At 33.7% G+C, this 20,577-nt stretch overlaps 4 protein-coding genes across 4 annotated transcripts in view; 1 reads left to right on the forward strand and 3 right to left on the reverse strand.

Moving 5' to 3' along the window:
* Positions 1 to 283: 283 nt before the first annotated feature.
* LOC140060388 (uncharacterized) lies at positions 284 to 5,737 on the reverse strand. The gene is made up of 7 exons (XM_072106574.1): positions 5,485 to 5,737; positions 4,760 to 4,836; positions 4,611 to 4,664; positions 3,175 to 3,298; positions 1,773 to 2,557; positions 1,207 to 1,410; positions 284 to 555 (listed from the first exon to the last, which is right to left on the reverse strand). The coding sequence occupies exons 1-7, from the start codon at positions 5,543 to 5,545 to the stop codon at positions 472 to 474; spliced, it is 1,389 nt and encodes a 462-aa protein (XP_071962675.1). The 5' UTR covers positions 5,546 to 5,737; the 3' UTR covers positions 284 to 471.
* A 214-nt stretch (positions 5,738 to 5,951) lies between these two features.
* LOC140060292 (barrier-to-autointegration factor-like) lies at positions 5,952 to 8,852 on the forward strand. The gene is made up of 3 exons (XM_072106439.1): positions 5,952 to 6,023; positions 7,453 to 7,606; positions 7,997 to 8,852. Exons 2-3 carry the CDS (start codon positions 7,478 to 7,480, stop codon positions 8,141 to 8,143), a joined length of 276 nt encoding a protein of 91 aa, XP_071962540.1. The 5' UTR covers positions 5,952 to 6,023; positions 7,453 to 7,477; the 3' UTR covers positions 8,144 to 8,852.
* Positions 8,853 to 9,032: 180 nt separating this feature from the next.
* On the reverse strand, positions 9,033 to 15,307 carry LOC140060291 (uncharacterized). The gene is made up of 9 exons (XM_072106438.1): positions 15,067 to 15,307; positions 14,635 to 14,779; positions 13,071 to 13,238; positions 12,164 to 12,328; positions 11,467 to 11,753; positions 10,959 to 11,069; positions 10,734 to 10,854; positions 10,337 to 10,384; positions 9,033 to 9,992 (listed from the first exon to the last, which is right to left on the reverse strand). The coding sequence occupies exons 1-9, from the start codon at positions 15,187 to 15,189 to the stop codon at positions 9,268 to 9,270; spliced, it is 1,893 nt and encodes a 630-aa protein (XP_071962539.1). The 5' UTR covers positions 15,190 to 15,307; the 3' UTR covers positions 9,033 to 9,267.
* Positions 15,308 to 15,506: 199 nt separating this feature from the next.
* The window catches only part of LOC140060082 (anaphase-promoting complex subunit 1-like), a 30,276-nt gene continuing 25,205 nt past the window's right edge, over positions 15,507 to 20,577 (reverse strand). The window contains exons 41-47 of the mRNA XM_072106149.1: positions 20,425 to 20,502; positions 19,958 to 20,101; positions 19,445 to 19,594; positions 18,963 to 19,058; positions 18,289 to 18,487; positions 17,698 to 17,826; positions 15,507 to 17,295 (exon numbers count right to left, since the gene is read on the reverse strand). Of these exons, the coding sequence (XP_071962250.1) occupies positions 17,192 to 17,295; positions 17,698 to 17,826; positions 18,289 to 18,487; positions 18,963 to 19,058; positions 19,445 to 19,594; positions 19,958 to 20,101; positions 20,425 to 20,502 (900 nt within the window). The 3' untranslated portion in view covers positions 15,507 to 17,191. The remainder of the gene's footprint in view (positions 17,296 to 17,697; positions 17,827 to 18,288; positions 18,488 to 18,962; positions 19,059 to 19,444; positions 19,595 to 19,957; positions 20,102 to 20,424; positions 20,503 to 20,577) is intronic.

Consider the following 20,577-nt stretch of genomic DNA (forward strand, 5'->3'; position numbering starts at 1 on the left):
AAAATAGACATGTGGAAATAAATTGGTAACGTTTGGTGTCAGTAAAATGATTATATGCATGACAACAAATCAACAAAAAAAAAAATTGAGCAGGTATTGAAATAATAGGGTTGATTCGGTAATAATATATTTAGCAAAAAATAGGTTAAAAAACTTCCAGCGAGCAAAAAGAGACATTTCATACCATATATACAATGCTTTATAATACATGGCAACAGTTCTAAAATTGCCTTTAAAAACAGTTCTGCTGTTTATTATGGAGGTTGATCATTTTTTTTCTCAAAAAGAAACCTTTTTCTTTTTAATAAATTACTTTCCATTTTTTATTCAAATATACCTGATATCAAATTAATTTATGATGTTGTTTTTTTACAGCCTGGGATCACATTAGCACATTATTTTCTTCTGATAGGTTTTTTCAGTCAAAACAACAAGAATTATAAAAAAATGTCAAAATGTGTTTACTTCTAACTAACTTTCTATTGTTAGTTCATGCATTTCAACATCGTCAAATTCGGCATTCATTAGGGCTTCTAATCTTGTAAAGTCTTTCTTCTGAAAAATTAATAAATATAATTACATTAAAGATGATATTGTCCCCTAAACAAATTTTTTTGTCGAATATGCCATTTTAATGTCAGGTAATAGTTTGACCAAAAACTGGATCGAAAAAAAAATTATTTACCTGAAAAAATGTAAAGCAAAAAATACTTACATTTTCAGACAATTGGTTTTTGGTTAATATCAAAATTTTCTGTTATTAAGATTTTTTTTTTTTTACAGAAGTGAAAAACTTTATTAAAACTGCGAAATGGCCTATTTAAAATCTGATTTTAATAACCTTAATTGTTCATGTTTTTGAGGGACAATACATCTTTACATTATTAGATCCAATTAAATAACACTACTCCTACACCTTCTTATAAGAACCCAATTAAAAGCATTTTTAGACACAAATCAGATAAGTATAGTACTCATACAGTGGCAGGAATCCAGCATTTTGTAATAGAGTGGATGGGGTTGGGGGACAGAGTGGATGGGGTTGGGGGACAGAGTGGATGGGGTTGGGGGACAGAGTGGATGGGGTTGGGGGACAGAGTGGATGGGGTTGGGGGACAGAGTGGATGGGGTTGGGGGACAGAGTGGATGGGGTTGGGGGACAGAGCCTACAAATATTAAAATTTCAAAAACAATATAACAACTTACAGGTTTCACTTTAGGCTTCTTTATCTTTTTATTATCCTCACTGCTATAGCTACATAATTGACTGACATCCAATTCCAACGGCCTTTTATTCTTCGATCTCTTTGACAACTTTGATTCAGATATTGATGACGACACCTCTCTAGAACTCATCTGGAAGGATTCTTTGTCTATTGAGCACTCAAAAGACGAAGCAGTATTCGATGTCTGTCAGACAATGGTTTTGGTTAATATTAAACGTTTCTGTTATTAATTTTTTTTTTTTTTTTACAGAAGTGAATAACTTTATTAAAACGTCAAACTGGCCTACCGTATTTAAAATCTGATTTTATTAATTTTCATTTTTCATGTTTTTGGGGGACAATACATCTTTAATTATTAGATCCAATTAAATAACACTACTCCTACACCTTCTTATAAGAACCCAATTAAAAGCATTTTTAGACACAAATCAGATAAGTATAGTACTCATACAGTGGCAGGAATCCAGCATTTTGTAATAGAGTGGATGGGGTTGGGGGACAGAGCCTACAAATATTAAAAGTTTAAAAAACAATATAACAACTTACAGGTTTCACTTTTGGCTTCTTCATCTTTTTATTATCCTCACTGCTATAGCTACATAATAGACTGACATCCAATTCCAGCGGCCTTTTATTCTTCGATCTCTTTGACTTTGACTCAGATATTGATGACGACACCTCTCTAGAACTCATCTGGAAAGATTCTTTGTCTATTGAGCCCTCATAAGACGAAGCAGTATTCGATGTCAAAGGAACAACTGGAGAGATCAAAAGAGGTTCTGGAGATCCAATGTTTTCAAATCCAAAGCAGGAATCATCAAACGGATTTTTACCGCTTCTGGTCGAAGCTGGAGTGGAAGTGTCTGACGCCGGAAGCTTTGGCAGGAAGGAAAAATGTCCGCTTTTTGTGGGAGGAGTTACGTAGAAGCCACTATCAGGAGGCGACTGTAAGGATAAACTTCCACACTCCATGGAAATATAATCGGAACAGCGAATTGATTCTTTCCGAGACTTCTTTTCTGAACACTGTTCCTTAGTTCCGTCACCGACATCTGAATTTTGCGACTCTGGAGAAAAAGTTAATGCTTCGCAATCCATAGAATTTATTTCGGAGGAAGAAGCATTTTCCTTTTTATAAATTCTTGTTTTATCTCGGTTTGGGTTACTGGCATCAGATTGCGTGTTACAATCTGTGCTACTGCTCTTAGGCCATCCCACCATCCTTTTTTTATATGTTATCTGTCCTGGCTTTTTGCAAAACCCGGATTGTAATGTTTTTGTGGGTTGTTTCGGTTGCGAATTCTGCTTTCCTTTGGTCGTTTTCCTTTGAGCTAAAAAAGCAACAAAGACTGGTTAAAAGGGTCTGTTTTTGCTGCAAGCAAATATCCTATTAACTACCATGTCAATCATCTTCAATTTCTTAAGCTCTATCTACACTATAAAACTGTGTGTCAAAAAATGTGATGGACACGATAACATATCACTACCATATTTGGGCATATCACTACCATATTTGGCCATATCACTACCATATTTGGGCATATCACTACCATATTTGGCATCACACTTTTTTTTGCAGTGTAAACAGAGCTTTAGAAGCAGTAATGAAAAAAATTCAGGTAACCACTAAAATTGCATCCTAAAATTAACGGTTGAAAACTAAACAATCAATGTATTGCACATTGGAGTACTTCTTAACAAGTTTAAATAATTACAATGAAAAATAGCCAAGTATTTGATTGACATCAGGAATAAACATTATTGATTTCGCTTCTCTATTTGGCTTTCTCCGACGACAAAGACGAAAATACCACTTATTAGAAAGAAAAATTACTCATACTTTTTATTTTAATATTAAAATAAAATTTTAATTAACAAAAAAATGGTTATTTGAACATATTCTAAACAACAACCAAAAGAAAAAGTTAATGATTTTTGTTTGTTTTACCTGGTTGTTTTTTTGGTCCTCTTTTGGAATTCTTCTTTGAATTTGTTTCCATTTCACATGCCGAGTTCTGACTTTCCATATCTGTTGTACTGTATTCCAAGTCAGCATCATAAGGATCAAAAACCTGTAGAAAAAAAAAAACATTAATAAGGCCAAATAAAAAAACATACTTGTTAAGCGTCAGCGCCCGCTCCTGATTATCCAGCCGCCTCTCTTTTTTTTTTTTTTTTTTTTTTACCGATATACAACGGAAAGTTCAGCGGCCCGGCCCAGCTCCAGAGTAGGGCTCGAAATTTACGCTAGCAAACTAGCATTTTGCTAGTAGATTCTTCATAATTGCTAGTTAAAAATTTCAAAACTAGCAAATGTTTGTTAGGCTAGTGTAATTTTTTGAAAAATACGTACTTTTTTATCTTAGCCAACGCTAGCCGCCGATCGCTCTATGTCGACAACGGCAATTTGGTGAAAACAATTGTTTCATTTACACGCCGCCGATTTACGTCAAGGAAACGCGAATAGCACCGTGAATCATGTAATGTGGTAAACAGCAGGCTTTTTCCCCAACACATTAAATCATGTGCATTTAGTACGTCGCTGAGGATTACATCATCAGTCACGTGATTACAGAATACGCGATTATCAATTTAGGGAATTAACGAAATAAATATTTTGCCTACACAGTGGTCGAAGCGCGTTTTTATATAGGTTCGTAAATAGGAAACACCCCATACATAATGGACTCTACCAATTTTTTTTACGATGATCTCGCGCTCGAGATCGGCACACCACGAGGTCCTGTTGGGCGATGGGTTTCCATGCCTGGTTTACCTGTGGAATAACAAATTGGCAAAGGATTCATCAAAGAAGAATGAATACGTTGAATAAAAATTCACTTAAGAAATGCCGTAAGCTGTTTTCAAACTATAAATCAGCCCACTACTATTTAGTATTATTGAGACCAAATCATGCTTCTCGCGATAGGGAATTTCTCCTGGATAGATGAGTCGAGTGAGTGAGGCGGGGGTAGCAGCTTGGACGAATTAGTTAGCCTAGGGCCTACAATTTCGCTTGGTGGCATTTAAATTCAATGTTTTAATTACGTCTGGATATAAACAATACAAAACTCAATTTTGTCATAGGCAATAATATTTCATACATAGTCAATTTTGTTCTGTTTCGCATTTTAAAAGTTTGACGTTTCGTCCTAAAAAAAGTGGGCCAAAACGTCCACCGCGCAAAAATATACCTCCATAAAAAGTAAAAAAAAAAAAAAAAAAAACCGTCCCCCCGCCCCTGAAAATTTATGAGGGTGTGACGCTTAACAAGTATATTTTTTTATTTGGCCTAAATCAGTGTTCATTCAAATTTGTGTTGCACCTTAGTGGGAAACAAGATTTAGTAGCTTTAATTTAATGTAGAAACACAAAATAACTTACTTTTTGTTTCTTTTTACTATTTTCTTTTTCATTCTCTGTATCTGTGCTCGATTTCTAGGAGGAAAAAAAGTTCATAGGCTAGGCTATATTAAATAATTCAAAATTGTGTGTTTCCTTTAACATTGCATAGGCTTTGAATAGTCATTTACCAGTAAATATTTGTTTGCCAATTTTGCTACTATTTCTTGAGCAGAACAAGAATCCATTTCTTCATTTGATGATGAACCTAAAAGAAAATTAATAATACAATAGTTAATAAATGACTTTGAAAACATAAATTAACTTAAAGTAAACAATATTTGGTGTGGTGTCCCCCAACAATCATGTTATAATATTATTATAATAATAAGCTTTATTTATTCACAGAGAAACTTAACTCAACTAAAAGTTGTTTTACAGTAGGCAATACTAACTTAAACAAATACAAGAAAGTAGGTTTGTAGGCTCTACAGAAAAAAAGACATTGATTAAATTAATCTTATAGCCTGTTTTCCTGTACTGTAGATAACATTACATTACTGTGAGTTGCGTTTTATAACGATGATCGAGCCAGATCGCTAATATTTACACATTTTTATGCGATCGCTGAGCATATGATGATATAGGCCTAGGCCTAGCTAGCCTAGTTTCTTCATCAACAGGAAAACAGGCTTTAATTAAGCAAAATATCAATATAGGCCTAACAATTGAAAAAATGGAATAAAATAACATTAACAATAAAAAAGAAAATGATACATTCTACTGTACTAGCCTACTAGGCCTAGCCAATGCAAGGAGGGGTAGGCTACTAGGGGCCTAGTATTAGGCCTAGGTAGGCTAGGCCTAGGGCCTAGGCCTAGCTACAAAATGAAAAATAATTTCAACATTCACTTGCCTTTGACAACCTTTTGTCTCGTTCTCAGTTCAGCTCGTGTACGTCGTTGTTTTTGAGGCATTTTTAGGCGAAAATTTGTTATAATTTCGTTTGCAAATATACAGAATGTTACATATCTTTAGGAGTAAATCCTATCATTCTCTACACATTCAGTCTCTCCGGGCTTATAACTCTTTTTCTTCGGTGGTTTCCTTTGGGTTGTTCTTCCTCTCCTCTGTTGTGTGACGTGCCTAGCCGTGTCTCGCGAGTCGTTTTAAAATGGGCGCCTTGTTAAGAAATTGCCAGAAATAGACAAAACCCACCAACATGTAATATATACAATTTTAAAATATAAACTGATAAAAAATATTTATTACAAATATTAGTAAATACATTATTTCAATTTTGTTATTTTAAACAATTTGATAAGAATATTTAAATAATTTCATGTAAAAAAAGCTGATATTGTTTAATGCAATGAACTGGCAATTTTAAGAGAATTGGGAAAAACCCTAAATTATAAATTTTGAAAACGACGTACGACATACGGAAAAAGGAAGGTAAAAATACATTATTAAAATCATTTATTATCAATGAAAATCTTCATTTTTTTATGTCTACTATTTATTTTTGTTCCACTAACTTTGTTGATAATACAATATAAGTTGTTATGATACGTTTGTTATGCGTATGTTTTCAAGCTTTTGTCTAGGCCTAGCTAGGCAGGCCTAGCCTAGCTAGGCCTAATGCCTATAGAGGGGCCTAGCCTAGTCAGCAGGGTCCGGAACTCTAGAGCTAGGCTAGGCCTACTACTAGCTAGGCCTCCCTCTAGCTACTCTGTACGGTGTAAACTGCCAGTGGTTGGGCTTTTTCAAGTCAGTGTAATATAAAAAGCAGGTGTTATGCGCGATTTGAACGATTTGCGCAATTTAAAATTGCGCAAAAAAATCCTTGCGCAATTTAAAATTGCGCAATCAACTTGCGCAATTTCAAATTGCGCAAGAAAATCTTTGCGCAATTTTAAATTGCGCTGCACAATTTGTAAATTGCGCAAGATAGTTCTTGCGCAATATGACACCTTTGCGCAATTTGAAAACGAACTGTAAATTTTCCCATACATGGCTATAGGCTAGGCCTAGGCAGAGGAGTTTAAAATTTAGTATTTTATTATATAAATAAGACCATTTCAATGAAGATAATGTTTAATACTCACTTTTTAAGTTTTTAATATTAGTTTAAGCTAGGCCATGTAACCTAGTCAGTATCAGTAGTCCAGACCTCTAGCTAGGCTAGAGTAGTATAGCCGGCCGCCCGCCCCGCGCCCGCCTGGTGGAACACCACCGCTTCGTTTTCCTTCGTCTGTTCTTCGACGGTATGCTAACTTATAACAATATTTGCACTACTAAAATAAGGAAATGCGATATTTATCTTTAAATTTGAATCATTCTTAGAAATTACTATAAAAATATGGGTGTACATGATTTCACAATCTGTCGAAAAACCTTGCGCAATTTGCAGATTACTTGCGCAATTTAATACGTTGCTTGCGCAATTTGAAACACATGTTTCAATTCAAATTGCGCAAGGATTTTTTTTGCGCAATTTCAAATTGCGCAAATCGTTCAAATCGCGCATAACACAGGCCTAGTAGCCGCCTACTAGGTCCTTTTCACTTCCATCTACGTTTGTCCAATTTGTTGATTCTGTACACACACAGCCAGTCTAAAATATGCAACATGTTTCTATTTTAATTTATTAAATAATTATCCATAATAAATATAATTATCCATATAGGCCTAGGCCTATATATTAAATACATTAATTATTTAATAACAATTATATTTATAATTAGGCCTAGGCCTAGTTATATTTGTATGTTTTGTGAGTGCAAATCAATAGTATTCCTTTTTAAAGTATTGTTCCATTTACTCTAAATTCCAATCAGAAATTTCAAATAAGTAGGTGCAATGATTTATATATTTTGTCTAGAATTTGTAGTAATAACATAATCATAATGTCAACCACAACATCAAAGAAACACCGAGATTTTACTGGTGAACCCATGGGAGAGAAACCTGTGACAGATTTAGCTGGAATTGGCAATGCGTTGGGAACAAGGTTGGAAGATGCAGGCTTTAATAAGGTATACAGAGTTCACCAAATAAGCTCTCAGAACATGGAAGAGGAACATCAGTTTCCCCTGGTTTTAGTTAAATTATTTTCAAATTAAATTCAAGAAAATTTAACAGTTTGTTATTGTGTAACGGCTGTGAGTCCTCACTGGCTAAAACCCAGGGAGATAAAAAGGCATTCAAATATGTTGAAAAAGACTAAGGATGGCTAAGGCCTACAGTGTTGAAGGGCCTGCCACTTAGTTAGAGTTCCTAAACAAGTGGCCTCTGTGTTATGCCACTGCTGCCCAACAGGCTCCCTCTACAAACAGATAAATGTCGTACCGCTAATAACTATTCAAAGTTCACACAACTTTATAAATAAGCATAATTTCAGTTGTTTTGCTTCCTTTCTTTTGCAGGCATATGTTGTACTAGGCCAGTTCTTGATTTTGCAAAAAAACAAGGAGTTGTTCACAGATTGGCTGAACACGACCACGGGTGCCAATAGCAAGCAACAGACTGACTGTTACAATTGCCTCAAAGAGTGGTGCGATGCCTTCCTTTGAATCAGACATTTGATACATATTACCTTATTGATTCGGATTCAATCAACCGTAATTAATTAATATGTTTTTATATTATTCCTTCGCTAATTTCAATTTTTATAGAACAACTGACAAGTGTAAACACTTTAGAAGAACATTACATTGAATTTATAAATAAGAAAAGGGCTTATTTAATAATATAAACAATTAGTGTTAATAGCTTTAGCAATTCTTCAATGTTATACTCTGACCGGTGGGAAACTGCAAAAATGTCACTATATTCTGCCCTTGTTATTGCGCACATGCTTTGATATGTTTAGGGCCTGTTCACACTACAAAAAAAACCCCAGATATATATTTAGGACTTATTCATTTCTATAGAAACTGCAGAATTGTATATTCATCAATGTATTGAAATTTAACATATAGTTGTACTGTATTTGTATATTAACATGACTGTCAGTAGTTTGAGTATAATTAGAAAAAATTGAATTAATAATACTGTGATTGTTAATTGCCATAAAAATGACCAAAAGAAAAATTATGGTGTACCGTATTTACACATTTAAGGTGTTGGTTCGATCATTTTTAAATCTTCCATTGTGTTTTGGGGGATTTATAACATTGCTGAATTCTTCCCAAACAATATTTTCAAATAATTGTAAAAATGACAATAGTATTGATTGTATGTAGAAAAACTAGTGAATAAAAATTGATGCTTTGCTATAAATTGTTCGCAGTTTGTGGATTCTTATTTAGGTGAATTGTTGTTTCTTGACAATTAGAAAAAACTAACTCTCCGAATAACAGACTTTTTGAAAACTACAAACTTCTAACAAAAGTCAGTTCTCTGGCTATAGCTTTGTCTCCAGCCTTTGTTAACAATGTCAAGAATTCAGAACAAAATATAAATAATAAAATTCTATATTTAATTCTATCAATATTAGTGTCTTAACAAATTCAATAAACCATATAATTGTTAAATTACACAATAGCAGCATATATAAATTAATACATCTTCAGTCATGTCATAAAAAATCGATATATTTTTCATATTAAATCAAGTTAATCAAGTTCATAAAATTGGAAGACGTCTCACAGAGCTGCACGGAAATTGCTCTTAATTTTAAAAATGAGTTTGTCATTTATTGGTTAAAATCACTTTTCCCACCACTTTTATGCGTTAATTTAATATCGGCGATTGTGATGTCATGCGTCACAGCCTTGCACATATCATACACTGTAAGGCTTGCGACAGAAACGGCCACAAGCGCTTCCATCTCTACTCCTGTTAGCCCGGTGGTTTTAGCCGTTGCCTCAACCATGACGCTCTTGGTATCTTCGTCCAGTTTAAGTGTCACAGATATTTTTGAGAGAGGAATATTATGGCATAATGGTATTAAGTTACTTGTATTTTTAGCTGCTAAAATACCCGCAACCTCACTAACGGTTAATACATCCCCTTTTGATAATTTGTTCTCTTTGAGAAGATCAAACGCTTTTCCCCCTAACCATACTCGACCACTAGCTGTCGCAACACGTTCGGTTATATTCTTTCCCGATATATCTACCATTTTTGCTTTTCCGTGCTGGTCGACATGCGTCAGACTGACATCTGCGTCGCCATCTTGTCCTGTGCTAAATGCGCGAGCACAATCTCCATTAATTATTGAATACGTAGCATAACTAAACATCCCTCCGACTTTGTGCGAAAATCTATCAAACAGTCTAGCACCAACTTTCATCATCATATAATTATTTTTTTTCACAGATGGTACATTTTCACAATACTTCAAAAAAGATAATTTTCTCTTCATCAGTAAAATATTTTCTGTATAATACATGGTTACGACTTCTATATAATATTTGCCTGAAAAAAAAAAGAAGATTCTAGATTAAAATAACTTTTGTTGGGGTAGTTTTTATGTTTGATGTAAGATAAATGTTAACGTTAAAAAAAATGTAATCTGAAAATGTGCAAAAAAAGTTTTAACCAAGTTTTTAAACAAAACACAGAGAAAGAATTACCCTTTTTATATTGAGCTCGCTCAACTAACAGTTTTCCAATTCTTGTATATGGCTTTGTTAATCAAATGAATTTTCATTTAGAGGCTATGAGATATGATATTTTCATATATGGTTTTATATATTTGTTTTTTGAAATAAGACTATATTACGTTACATACACAATAAAATTATGATCCATTCACCCACCAATAAGAATCATTGGCCTGTTCTTCATCTTTGCCAACTTCAACATTCCTGCAAATAAAATTATTTAAATTTGGTAACTTTTACGTGCAACTCAAGTAATTTGACCAATCACAAGCAATAGGTTATTCAAACTGTTGCTTGTCATTGGTCAATTCGTTTGCACTTCTACACTTCCTAGTGGGAACCAAGCTCAAAGTACATGCAAAGTAATAATCTAAAGCTCTGTCCACACTATCAAACTAGTTTGAAAAAAAAGGTGTGTGATATGCCCAAATATGGTACTGATATGTCATCACCATGTCCATATATAGGTACATCACATTTTTTTGTCGCATAAAGTTTGATAGTGTAATTAATGAAATATTTCATAGCGGTATTCATCTAAATGAGAGCCAACCTGCGTGTTGTTTCTTTTTACGGCCAACGGCAGCACCTATAACCGTTAGAAGTTCCTCCTCCGTTGCACCTGATCGTAAAATATCTCTTAAAGACACCTCTGAATTTCCAAACAGACAGACCTAAAATAAAGATGATATTCAATTTTCCAATAAAAAAATATCAAATCTAAAAATAAATTTCAAAATATACAAACGCATTATTAATATTGTAAAATATACATTACCTTTAAATTGCCATCTGCAGTCAATCTCAATCTATTGCATGTACCACAAAACGGCTGGCTCATTGAGGCTATAAATCCTATTGTACCTTTAAAACCAGGGACTTTGTATGCCTAGAAATAAATTTAATAATAATAATATTATATAAGATCTATTATATCAAAACAGATTATTAAGGATATTACTAAATATACTGCACTGTAAACTGTTTGGGAAAACCCACCAAAAATAAGTGTCAATAATAACTAAGATCCAAGTACAGTACTAGCCTTTCGTTTTATAATTTATAATTTATATTTACTGTACAAAGCAAAACATTAATATGGAAAAGCTACATAAATTAAGAATTTGGCTATGTATAAACCAACCAGCATGTAACCATGATTTCTTGCTATAAAAACTTATAGCCGCTTTTATCATCAATTTTAAATTTCTTTCATACCAATCAAATCCATATTGTGATTGTGGTATATTTGGTTGTGATAGCTTTCGTAACTACAACATACATACTTTTGATGTATCATTTGGTAGATCTCCGATACGCTCCAGGGTAGGCCATCTGATTTCAATTTTGTTTAACATCTCCTTCATTGGCACGAGTTTCTTATTGTTCCATTTATTGCCGTCAAAAGGCATATACTCTATAAATCGAACATCTATTGGTCTAGTTTGCGTCAGTTGTACAAAGTCTTCGACCTCATCTTCATTCAGGCCTCTCATTACCACGCAGTTGATTTTTAGAGGTGTATAATTAAGTTCAATAGCTTTGTCAATGGCGCCCATAACGTGACTCCAACCTTGGTGAAAGAAAGCAAAAAAGAAAAAATTACAGTTGACACTCTAAAAACTGACCCAAAAAGTCACAAATTTCTTTTTACCATTACACAAACATTCTGAATACCAGATTTTCAGGAAAACCAGACAAAGGGTTTTTCACACCTGTTCCGGTTCAGCAAATCGAACATCAATGTTTGATTCACTATGGCAGCCATAGGCCAATCGATATGTGTGTAGCCGTGTGAAACGAAACATTGTTCGACTGGATTTCCTGTGCCCGACCAGAACAGGTGTGAAATGCCCTTAAAGCTTGGTTCCCACTAAGACTCAAGGACGTAGTGATTGGTCAAATCCCTTACGTTGCTATACGTCATTGTGTTGCGTCTCTAGTGGGAACCATGCTTTAGATAGCACTTATTCACCCACTCACCTTTTCTTCTTGTGATAAACTCAAACTTGGCTGGATTTAACGTGTCAAGACTTATGTTGAGTTGGGACAGCCCCGCCTCCTTCAAAGCTGGAAGCTTACGTGCTAACGCAATACCATTCGTTGTCATTGCAATGTTTTCAATGCCATCCAGTTTAGCTAAATTATCTAATGAAAAACAAAAATATTACAACATAAATATAACCAATTGATACTTATTTTGGTCTAAACTGCTCCACTGAATAACACTATACTATTATATTCTAACTTATTTAATTTAACTTTACAATCAATTGTGTTTTAAATAATGCATTTTACTTCAAAGGCCAAAACTTAAGTAGCGAAAGGGGATTTATTTTGGTCTTTTTTTTGTCAAATTTGTTAATAAAGTTTTATTGTTTATTGTTATGATAGTGACAGATAAAGTATTTACACATTCAATGCTTGCCCTGCAAATGTTTCTGCCTTGCATGAACACTATTGTTTGTTAATTTATTTATACTGGGTGACCTCTTCAGTCAAAGACTGGCCTCCCAGAGGGCCCAGTTATGATCAGTTGAAGTGATGTACTAGTACACCATGGTAACGCCTTACTTGTCTCAAAAGATGTACTAGGTTCTTTAAAGTGCACACGAGCAAGTTGTGTACACTGGACCTACGGTTTATAGTCCTTATACGAGAACTCATTCTACCACCAGAACCTAGGAAGTCTCTAACTTGAATCTAACCCTTTTCGATGTTATGGCTACGTAATTACGGTTACACTGTCTTACCCACTCAGCCACTCGCTATGACGATTCAATGCAGTGATTATGAGTGGCAATTTGTGGGATGTGTGAGGGTTCAAAATGTGTGAAAGTTACACAACATTATACCGCATGCAAACAGTAGTTTCAATTGCAATACTCACCAACTATTTTAAGAATATCAGGCCTAACCAACGGTTCACCGCCTGTCAGACGTATTTTATTGACACCTTGGCCTACAAAGAGTCGTGATATTTCTGTTATTTCATCCGTTGATAACAGGTGACTTTTTGGTGACAATGGGACCCCTTCAGCTGGCATACAATACTGACCTGGTTTAAAGAACAAAAATAGTGTTTAAAGATGCATGAACATTGTCCCTTACAAAACATGAAGATTAATAAAACCAGACTTTGAATAGGCTATTTTTTCAGTTAAAAAAATAAAAGTTTCACTTATATTATAAAGGACAAGATAAAAATGATTAAATATAACCAAAAACACCCATTGACCAATTTTTATTTAAAAAATTACAGTTTTTTTATTTTTGGTCAAATAACTATTTATGTGACATTAAAATGGCATATCCAACAAAAATTCAAATATTTCCTTGAAAAATAATAATAATTTATATTCTGTATATAAATTGTCTGTAATGATCAGTTTCAGTTGAATGAACCACCTTCATAAAATATGTTGAATTAAATAATATATATGTTTACGGTATGTTACTTAAAATAAGGTAATTATATTTCAAAATTTGGGGTTAGGTCAACCGGCTCAGCTACAGTGATTAAGTTCACTTAGGTTGACCCTGGTCTCCCTAATTTCAGTTTTTTTTGTTGTTATTTATATACTTAAATAGACCAAATAAATATTGAAATGAAATTCACATCCATAGGGTCCATAGATAACAAACAAATATTTCCTTGAAAAATAATAATAATTTATATTCTGTATATAAATTGTCTGTAATGATCAGTTTCAGTTGGATGAACCACCTTCATAAAATATGTTGAATTAAATAATATATATGTTTACGGTATGTTACTTAAAATAAGGTAATTATATTTCAAAATTTGGGGTTAGGTCAACCGGCTCAGCTACAGTGATTAAGTTCACTTAGGTTGACCCTGGTCTCCCTAATTTCAGTTTTTTTTGTTGTTATTTATATACTTAAATAGACCAAATAAATATTGAAATGAAATTCACATCCATAGGGTCCATAGATAACAAACAGATAAAAAATATGTATACCACATGCTCATTCTAATCATTTTTAGCACTCAGATTTCAAGTGTGACATTTTGAATGTAGAACTTTTGCCAGATCATACTGGTATTTAAAGACCATATGTAAGTAGTTGTTTACGCTGGTACAATATTAAATATGGCAAAGCACAGACAATATTATATTGTTATATTATTATAAATGAGTTTTTTGATAACGATTAAATCGAAATATTTTTTTAGAATCTGTAAATTCTTATTCTTTACTCCATGGTAAATTCAAGGTGTTATCACGATTTTGTATGATTTTGGTCGGATTTTGTGCACACTTCCATTTCGTAGGGTCTTCGCTTTCGAGGTCTTCGATCTTTGCTTTCGGGGTCTTCGAACTTTGCTTTCGACACACCCAAACTTTATCATTTCAAATCAAAATCTTTCGTTATCCCTTATTTTACATTTTTTTAATTTTTAATGATTTCTACCAAGGTTGCATACTTACACCGTAGATTGCATTTTTCAGTGAGTGATATCCTCAAGTAGTTATGCTCTCTGCCGAATGAATCCGTAAGGAATGCCGAGAACGGAAGGACTTCTTTCAGGTTGTACTTGTTACGACTTCTATCAAGACCTACACCTCCTAAATTCTAAAAAAAAGTAATGACAAATATGATGTAGGCCTAGGCCTAGGTAGGCCCTATAATAAAAATATTAATCAATAAAATAGCCCATTTTAAATTTAGTAGGCCTAGGCTAGGCCAATTGTAATTGAATTTAGGTTTTTTAGGTACTAGGCTAGCTAGATAAATATAAAATTATCTGTGTGGTATGGGCTAACTAAAGCTAGGCCTTAGCCTACAGTTAATCTAGGCCTGCCTGGGCTCCTACAGTACCTAGCCGAGCAGCCTAGTTATATCAATATAATGCGACTTACCGGTACTTCAACAACGTCACTTCGGGTTGAGTGTTGCACAACAATGGGCCTAGGAAACCATCTCGAATTGACGAAATTAGAACGTATAAAAGTACAACATCTCTTGCTCAAACAACCAGACATGATGAAAATAACATTAGCATAATATTAGATCGATCAGGTACCGTCTAAAAAACACGTTTATTTAGCTTAACCACAAGAGCAAAACATGGTCATATTTGATCCGCGGTGGTGGGGTGGGTGGAGCTCACACGTTGCGTGCGTCGTATACCACCTGCACGCGCCCCGCCCACCAAATTTAACCACCACGGGTTAAAGTCTATTGTGAGTATATGATGTTGAAAAATATTTATCCCTCATTTTCAGACCAAAAACACAACATAAAACACTATACCAACAACTGTATTTGCACTATAGTAACATCTTGTAATTCACATAAACAAGATTATGTAATATTATGATCTCTAAAATCATTTATTCATGTCATCTTTTTGACATGATTAATTTATACACATTTTTAAATAATAACATCGTATTACATATATATATATTGTATGCTACAAAAAAATAATCTTTATATTTCAATGGTTTACAAACGAGATAATATAAATGTGTTACATGAGTTGTAACAAAATGCACTATCGCACATTTATTTTTAAAAATGTATCAGCGTATAAAAAAAATAACAGGCATTACATTATTTCTTTAGAAGCAAAAATAGAATAAGTTTTAACCGAAAAATCAGTATTTTGCGTCAATTTCTGTACTTTTCAGATTTAATTTCACATAACCGGACAAAAAAATGTAATATATATCCAGCAAAAGCGGGACTAGGATACCAGAGGAATTATTCACAGTTGCTTTGTAAAAAAAGTGTAGACAGTAGCCATGATTTTTATAACGGTAAACAATAGAGAAAAAAATATGTATCTGTTATAAGCTAGTATTTACAATCGCTGCTAGTTTGGGTTTGAAAGGGGTATTTTTAGCAAAAAGCAAGGTTTGTTTGTGCCACAACCCGCAATCTTTAGAATTGTAGTCAAGCTTAAAAAACATTTGTATTATATACAGCAATCATCACAGTCAGGTTCATTAAAAAACTGTTATACATTTAGAACTATTATAGGATAACCATTTTTATATAACACCTATATAAATTCCTGTCATTTGATTGGACGAATGTGGGTCACATGGCGTGCAATAGTACGCACTATTCAACGATCGTTAAATAGTACTTTTTGAAACATTTTTGTGTACGAAAAAAAAACGTCTAGATGTTATATAAAACAAATAATGAATGTTTTGTATTCGTGTAATGGTACAAATAATGGCACTTGGTGAATGATGAAAGGTTATATCAACTCGGCTTTGCCTCGTTGATATAACCTTTCATCATTCACCTTGTGCCATTATTTGTACCATTGCACTCATAAACATTCATTATTTGTATAATATTGTTTGAAGGTTTGCATGGCGAAATTCTGTATTCTCACTCCAGAGGACGATCAAAGTATATTGATCGAAACGTCGAGAAACTCAACAGTTCTTTTCAGAACTAATACACGTGGTGTACCGCAAACTTTATATCAACATAACCATTTATGCTGTCTTTGATTAAAATAATATTTTCACACATCCAATCAAATGACGTCATGATTAATACGAGCTATATCGCGACGATACAACAATTTTATTGGTCATGTAGTTTCAATGATTGGGTTTTTAAAATATAACTATTATCAAAGACAGTATAAATGTAGGACAAATCATCTGACCAATTACAGTATAACTGGTTATACTATAGTTCTAAATGAAAACTTTCTTTTGTTTTATGTAAGAAAAATTGTATGTTTATCTATTTATTGTTGATATTTATCGTCCTAGTATGTAGCAGTCTTTAACTTTATGTGAAAAAAAATGTGATGTGCCAATATATGGACATGATGACATCATATCACTACCATCTTTTTTTTTGTATATTTCATGCCAATTTTAAATGAATTTCTATTTATATTACTATGGACAATAAAATAGTATCAGTATATTTGGTACATCACACTTTTTTTTGTCAACTAGTTTGAAAGTGAAGACAGAGCTTTAAGATGAGTACACAGTTTGATGCATGTCACCGAGAACATTGGAACGTCTGCATAATTAACATTATTGTCGGAACAGATAGTTTGAGTTCTTTTAAGGCCACGTACATCTTTGGTAACTTGAAATTACCTCCTAAAAATAAACCAGAAAGAAATAGAATTCAAAGTAAATTTCAACTAATTGGTAAAATTAATGTTGTACTGTAGTTAGTTAGGCCTAAAACCTACCGCTATGAAATCTAATTGAATCAATCTTTGGTAACTTGAAATTACCTCCTAAAAATAAACCAGAAAGAAATAGAATTCAAAGTAAATTTCAACTAATTGGTAAAATTAATGTTGTACTGTAGTTAGTTAGGCCTAAAATCTACCGCTATGAAATCTAATTGAAACAATCCTGGGCACATGCTCCAGAAATAAAATTTACTGAGCTGAGCCGATAACTAGAATTTATTTCTACAATTTATTCCCACAATGCGTTGCACACGCTACTTGCGACAATATGGTAATTAATTTTAAAAATTGAACACTCAACCTGATAGAAAATCTTTTGGAAAGTTCTTGCTTGGCGGAAGCCCATGATAAATCAAGAAATGTGATAAATAGTGAGGAGCAGAAGGCCATGTTCCCTGAGATAGATATTGCACTAGCTTCCCTGGAGCATCTGTAAATAAAAAATTCCTAAAAATGTTTATGTTATTGATTTAAAGCCTTGTTCGCGCTGGACTTAAAAAATGGTCAATTTCACCATGGTAACTTTGGCCAATGTCATCGGAAGATTTGACCATCATTCGCACTTGGATATTTTTATGCAGTTTAGTTCTACTGCAGTAAAATTTAACCGTTAACGATTGACTCATGTGTGTTAACATAAGTCGCACATTTAGATTGGATTTTTTAGTCACTTTAGCCGGCGACTCAGTTAATTTGACCAAATAAAGTCCAGTGCATCAAGATTTAAGATATATTTTGGTCAAGTTTAACTATATTTAACGACAGACGCCCAGATGAACACATGTTCTTCCATGGACGACTGAATATCAGCACAAGTGGGATAAAACAACAAAATTTGATTGACAATTTCAAAAATTGTTAATTGAATAATTTATTTTAGAATATACTTTACCTTTGAGCCAACTATTAAGCACTAAGTCAACTTTACTCGTTACCATACTGCAGAACTGTGGATGCAGTAATGGAGTAGGTGTATTCTCAGAATGTTTTGACAGCAAGCCGGTAAACGTATGCTTGTAGAAGGCTAACACTAAACGCAGCTGTGAGAGGGCGTATGTCCCATTTGCAAGGGACAATGGCTGATTGACAATCTATATATATATATACAAACAACTATATTAGAACTCATATTAAGGGGATACCTTCAGGACCCAACATATATGTGATGTGCCCATATATGGACATTATTACAATGTCATATCACTAACATATTTGGCATAATACTACCATATTTGGCATATCACTACCATATTTGGGCACATCACACTTTTTTTGTTAGATAGTGTAGACGGGGTTTAATAAAGGTGTCCCCTGAATAGAAATGTGAAATAAACAAAAGGAATGGCCAACGCCTCTCTTCAGGGTACACTCATATTCAGGGGACACTCATATTCAGGGTACACTCATATTCAGGAGACACTTTTCTGCATCCTCTTAATATGGGGTTCCCCTCGATGTGTTCCATTATCGGAAGGGTTCTACTGTATGTATATATTTTGAGGTATAGTAGCAGTTTGTTATCAACTAAATAAATTAGCAACAATCAATTTGAAATTCTCTACATACCTCAAAAATATCTAGAAAACAGTGTAGAATATCAGGTTTCTCCCTCGTTACGCAATCATACAGTAATGTAGAAAATACCGCCACTATTTCATCATTCTGAATAACAAATATTCATATAAATTATAAAATCATATCATAAAACAGTGTAACTTTGATAAATTCTTTTACTGTACCAATAGTCAGTCTTGAATTAAATATGACTTTTACACAAAATATTGATTTATTATTTTATTTCATACGCATCCAACAGCGAGCACAAACTCGCCAATTACAGGATGGATAAACTATTTAATAATTTATCGTGCTTATTATAAACTAAGTCTCAATTGAGGCCTAGGGAGTGGAGTTGAAAGAGTCATGAGTTACAACCCTGGCACTAAGTCAGGATTGAACCCCAGACCTTGGGATTGGAAAGCAAGCAACCACATACAGCTCCACTACAAAGATGCAAAAACACATCTAAAATGTCTTCAATCACTTACTTCTTGGTTTTTTCCAGTATGCTTGCAAAATCGTGATGCAAACTCCAGTACTTTAGGGTCAGAGGTGAAAGATTTGATGACCTCTAGGTCAATGCTATGGTAACTGCTGCTGTCCTCTGTCATTGACCTCGCTAATAAGCTTAAATAACCCTGCAAAAAATGATCGCATACATTGAAAAACGATCGCATACATTAAAAAAGGATGTTTTTATCATTCCGGCCGGCGAATATAGAATGCTTTAATTAATAGCAGAGGATACCTTTACTCACAGACACCATTGTCTAGAGGACTTTTTTTTTTTTCCGGAGATAGTTGGGGGTGGGGGTAGTTGGAGTGGGGTGGGCACATTTTTTGGGCAGCAACTATACATGGACTGAGACAAATGAAGACAATAAATAGTTAGCCTTGGTGGTCCACCATGGATTTGAGCGTGCCATACCCAGTGGCTAAAATGAAAACAGCAGCCAATATGTACAGAGATAAAAAGGATGACAAAAAAGAGATTCCTATACCTTTGGATCCTGTTCATACGACAAATGACCAGCTCTCTGTTTCACATATAAGCATCCATTGCACGACAAAACTGACTTCAAAATTCCTGGACTCTTCTCTACGTCTATGCTAACAGGCCAATATCGTGGACCTAGAATCTTGATCTAACGATGAAAAAGGCATTTTTCAGTTTACCAAATAACTGAAATTTATCTATGACTTTCAATTTGGTTACATCAAAGATGTATTGTCTTCCAATTTGACAATTTTTTTTTTAAATAACAATTTTTTTGATTCAATTTTTGTTCAAAGTGGATAACTATTATGTGACATAAAAATTAGTTTTTCAGGGGGACAATACATCCTTAAATGGTTTTCCGGCAAAATTCTGTAATATTAAACATAAACAATTACAATTGGCAAAAAGTATATACTGTATACTACTAACCAATAAAAGTTAAAGTACATATACATGTTTTAGGTTTACCTGATGCAGATATCGTAATTCAGGTATCAAACACGGAGCCATCACTTTCAATGATTTCCCATTGTACCAATCAGTATCCTAAAATAAATATAAATTGCGAATTTGGCATTAATTTTTCACGTGAGAAAGATAGCTTATGTACTAAGTATCGAG

The sequence above is a fragment of the Antedon mediterranea genome, chromosome 10 (assembly GCF_964355755.1).
Source record: "Antedon mediterranea chromosome 10, ecAntMedi1.1, whole genome shotgun sequence".
Taxonomy (NCBI): domain Eukaryota; kingdom Metazoa; phylum Echinodermata; class Crinoidea; order Comatulida; family Antedonidae; genus Antedon; species Antedon mediterranea.

What these genes read in the sequence shown, in the direction of transcription:
- LOC140060388 (XM_072106574.1), bottom strand. Translation starts at nt 5,545, where the DNA reads ATGCCTCAAAAACAACGACGTACACGAGCTGAACTGAGAACGAGACAA. An exon ending in TGGCAAACAAATATTTACTG is followed by an intron (nt 4,665 to 4,759) that starts GTAAATGACTAT and finishes TTTTCCTCCTAG; the next exon opens with AAATCGAGCACAGATACAGA. An exon ending in AGAAGCCTAAAGTGAAACCT is followed by an intron (nt 556 to 1,206) that starts GTAAGTTGTTAT and finishes TTAATTTTTCAG; the next exon opens with AAGAAAGACTTTACAAGATT.
- LOC140060292 (XM_072106439.1), top strand. Translation starts at nt 7,478, where the DNA reads ATGTCAACCACAACATCAAAGAAACACCGAGATTTTACTGGTGAACCC. An exon ending in AAGATGCAGGCTTTAATAAG is followed by an intron (nt 7,607 to 7,996) that starts GTATACAGAGTT and finishes TTTCTTTTGCAG; the next exon opens with GCATATGTTGTACTAGGCCA.
- LOC140060291 (XM_072106438.1), bottom strand. Translation starts at nt 15,189, where the DNA reads ATGTCTGGTTGTTTGAGCAAGAGATGTTGTACTTTTATACGTTCTAAT. An exon ending in TGATATTCTTAAAATAGTTG is followed by an intron (nt 12,329 to 13,070) that starts GTGAGTATTGCA and finishes GTTTTTCATTAG; the next exon opens with ATAATTTAGCTAAACTGGAT. An exon ending in CAGGCCAATGATTCTTATTG is followed by an intron (nt 9,993 to 10,336) that starts GTGGGTGAATGG and finishes TTTTTTTTTCAG; the next exon opens with GCAAATATTATATAGAAGTC.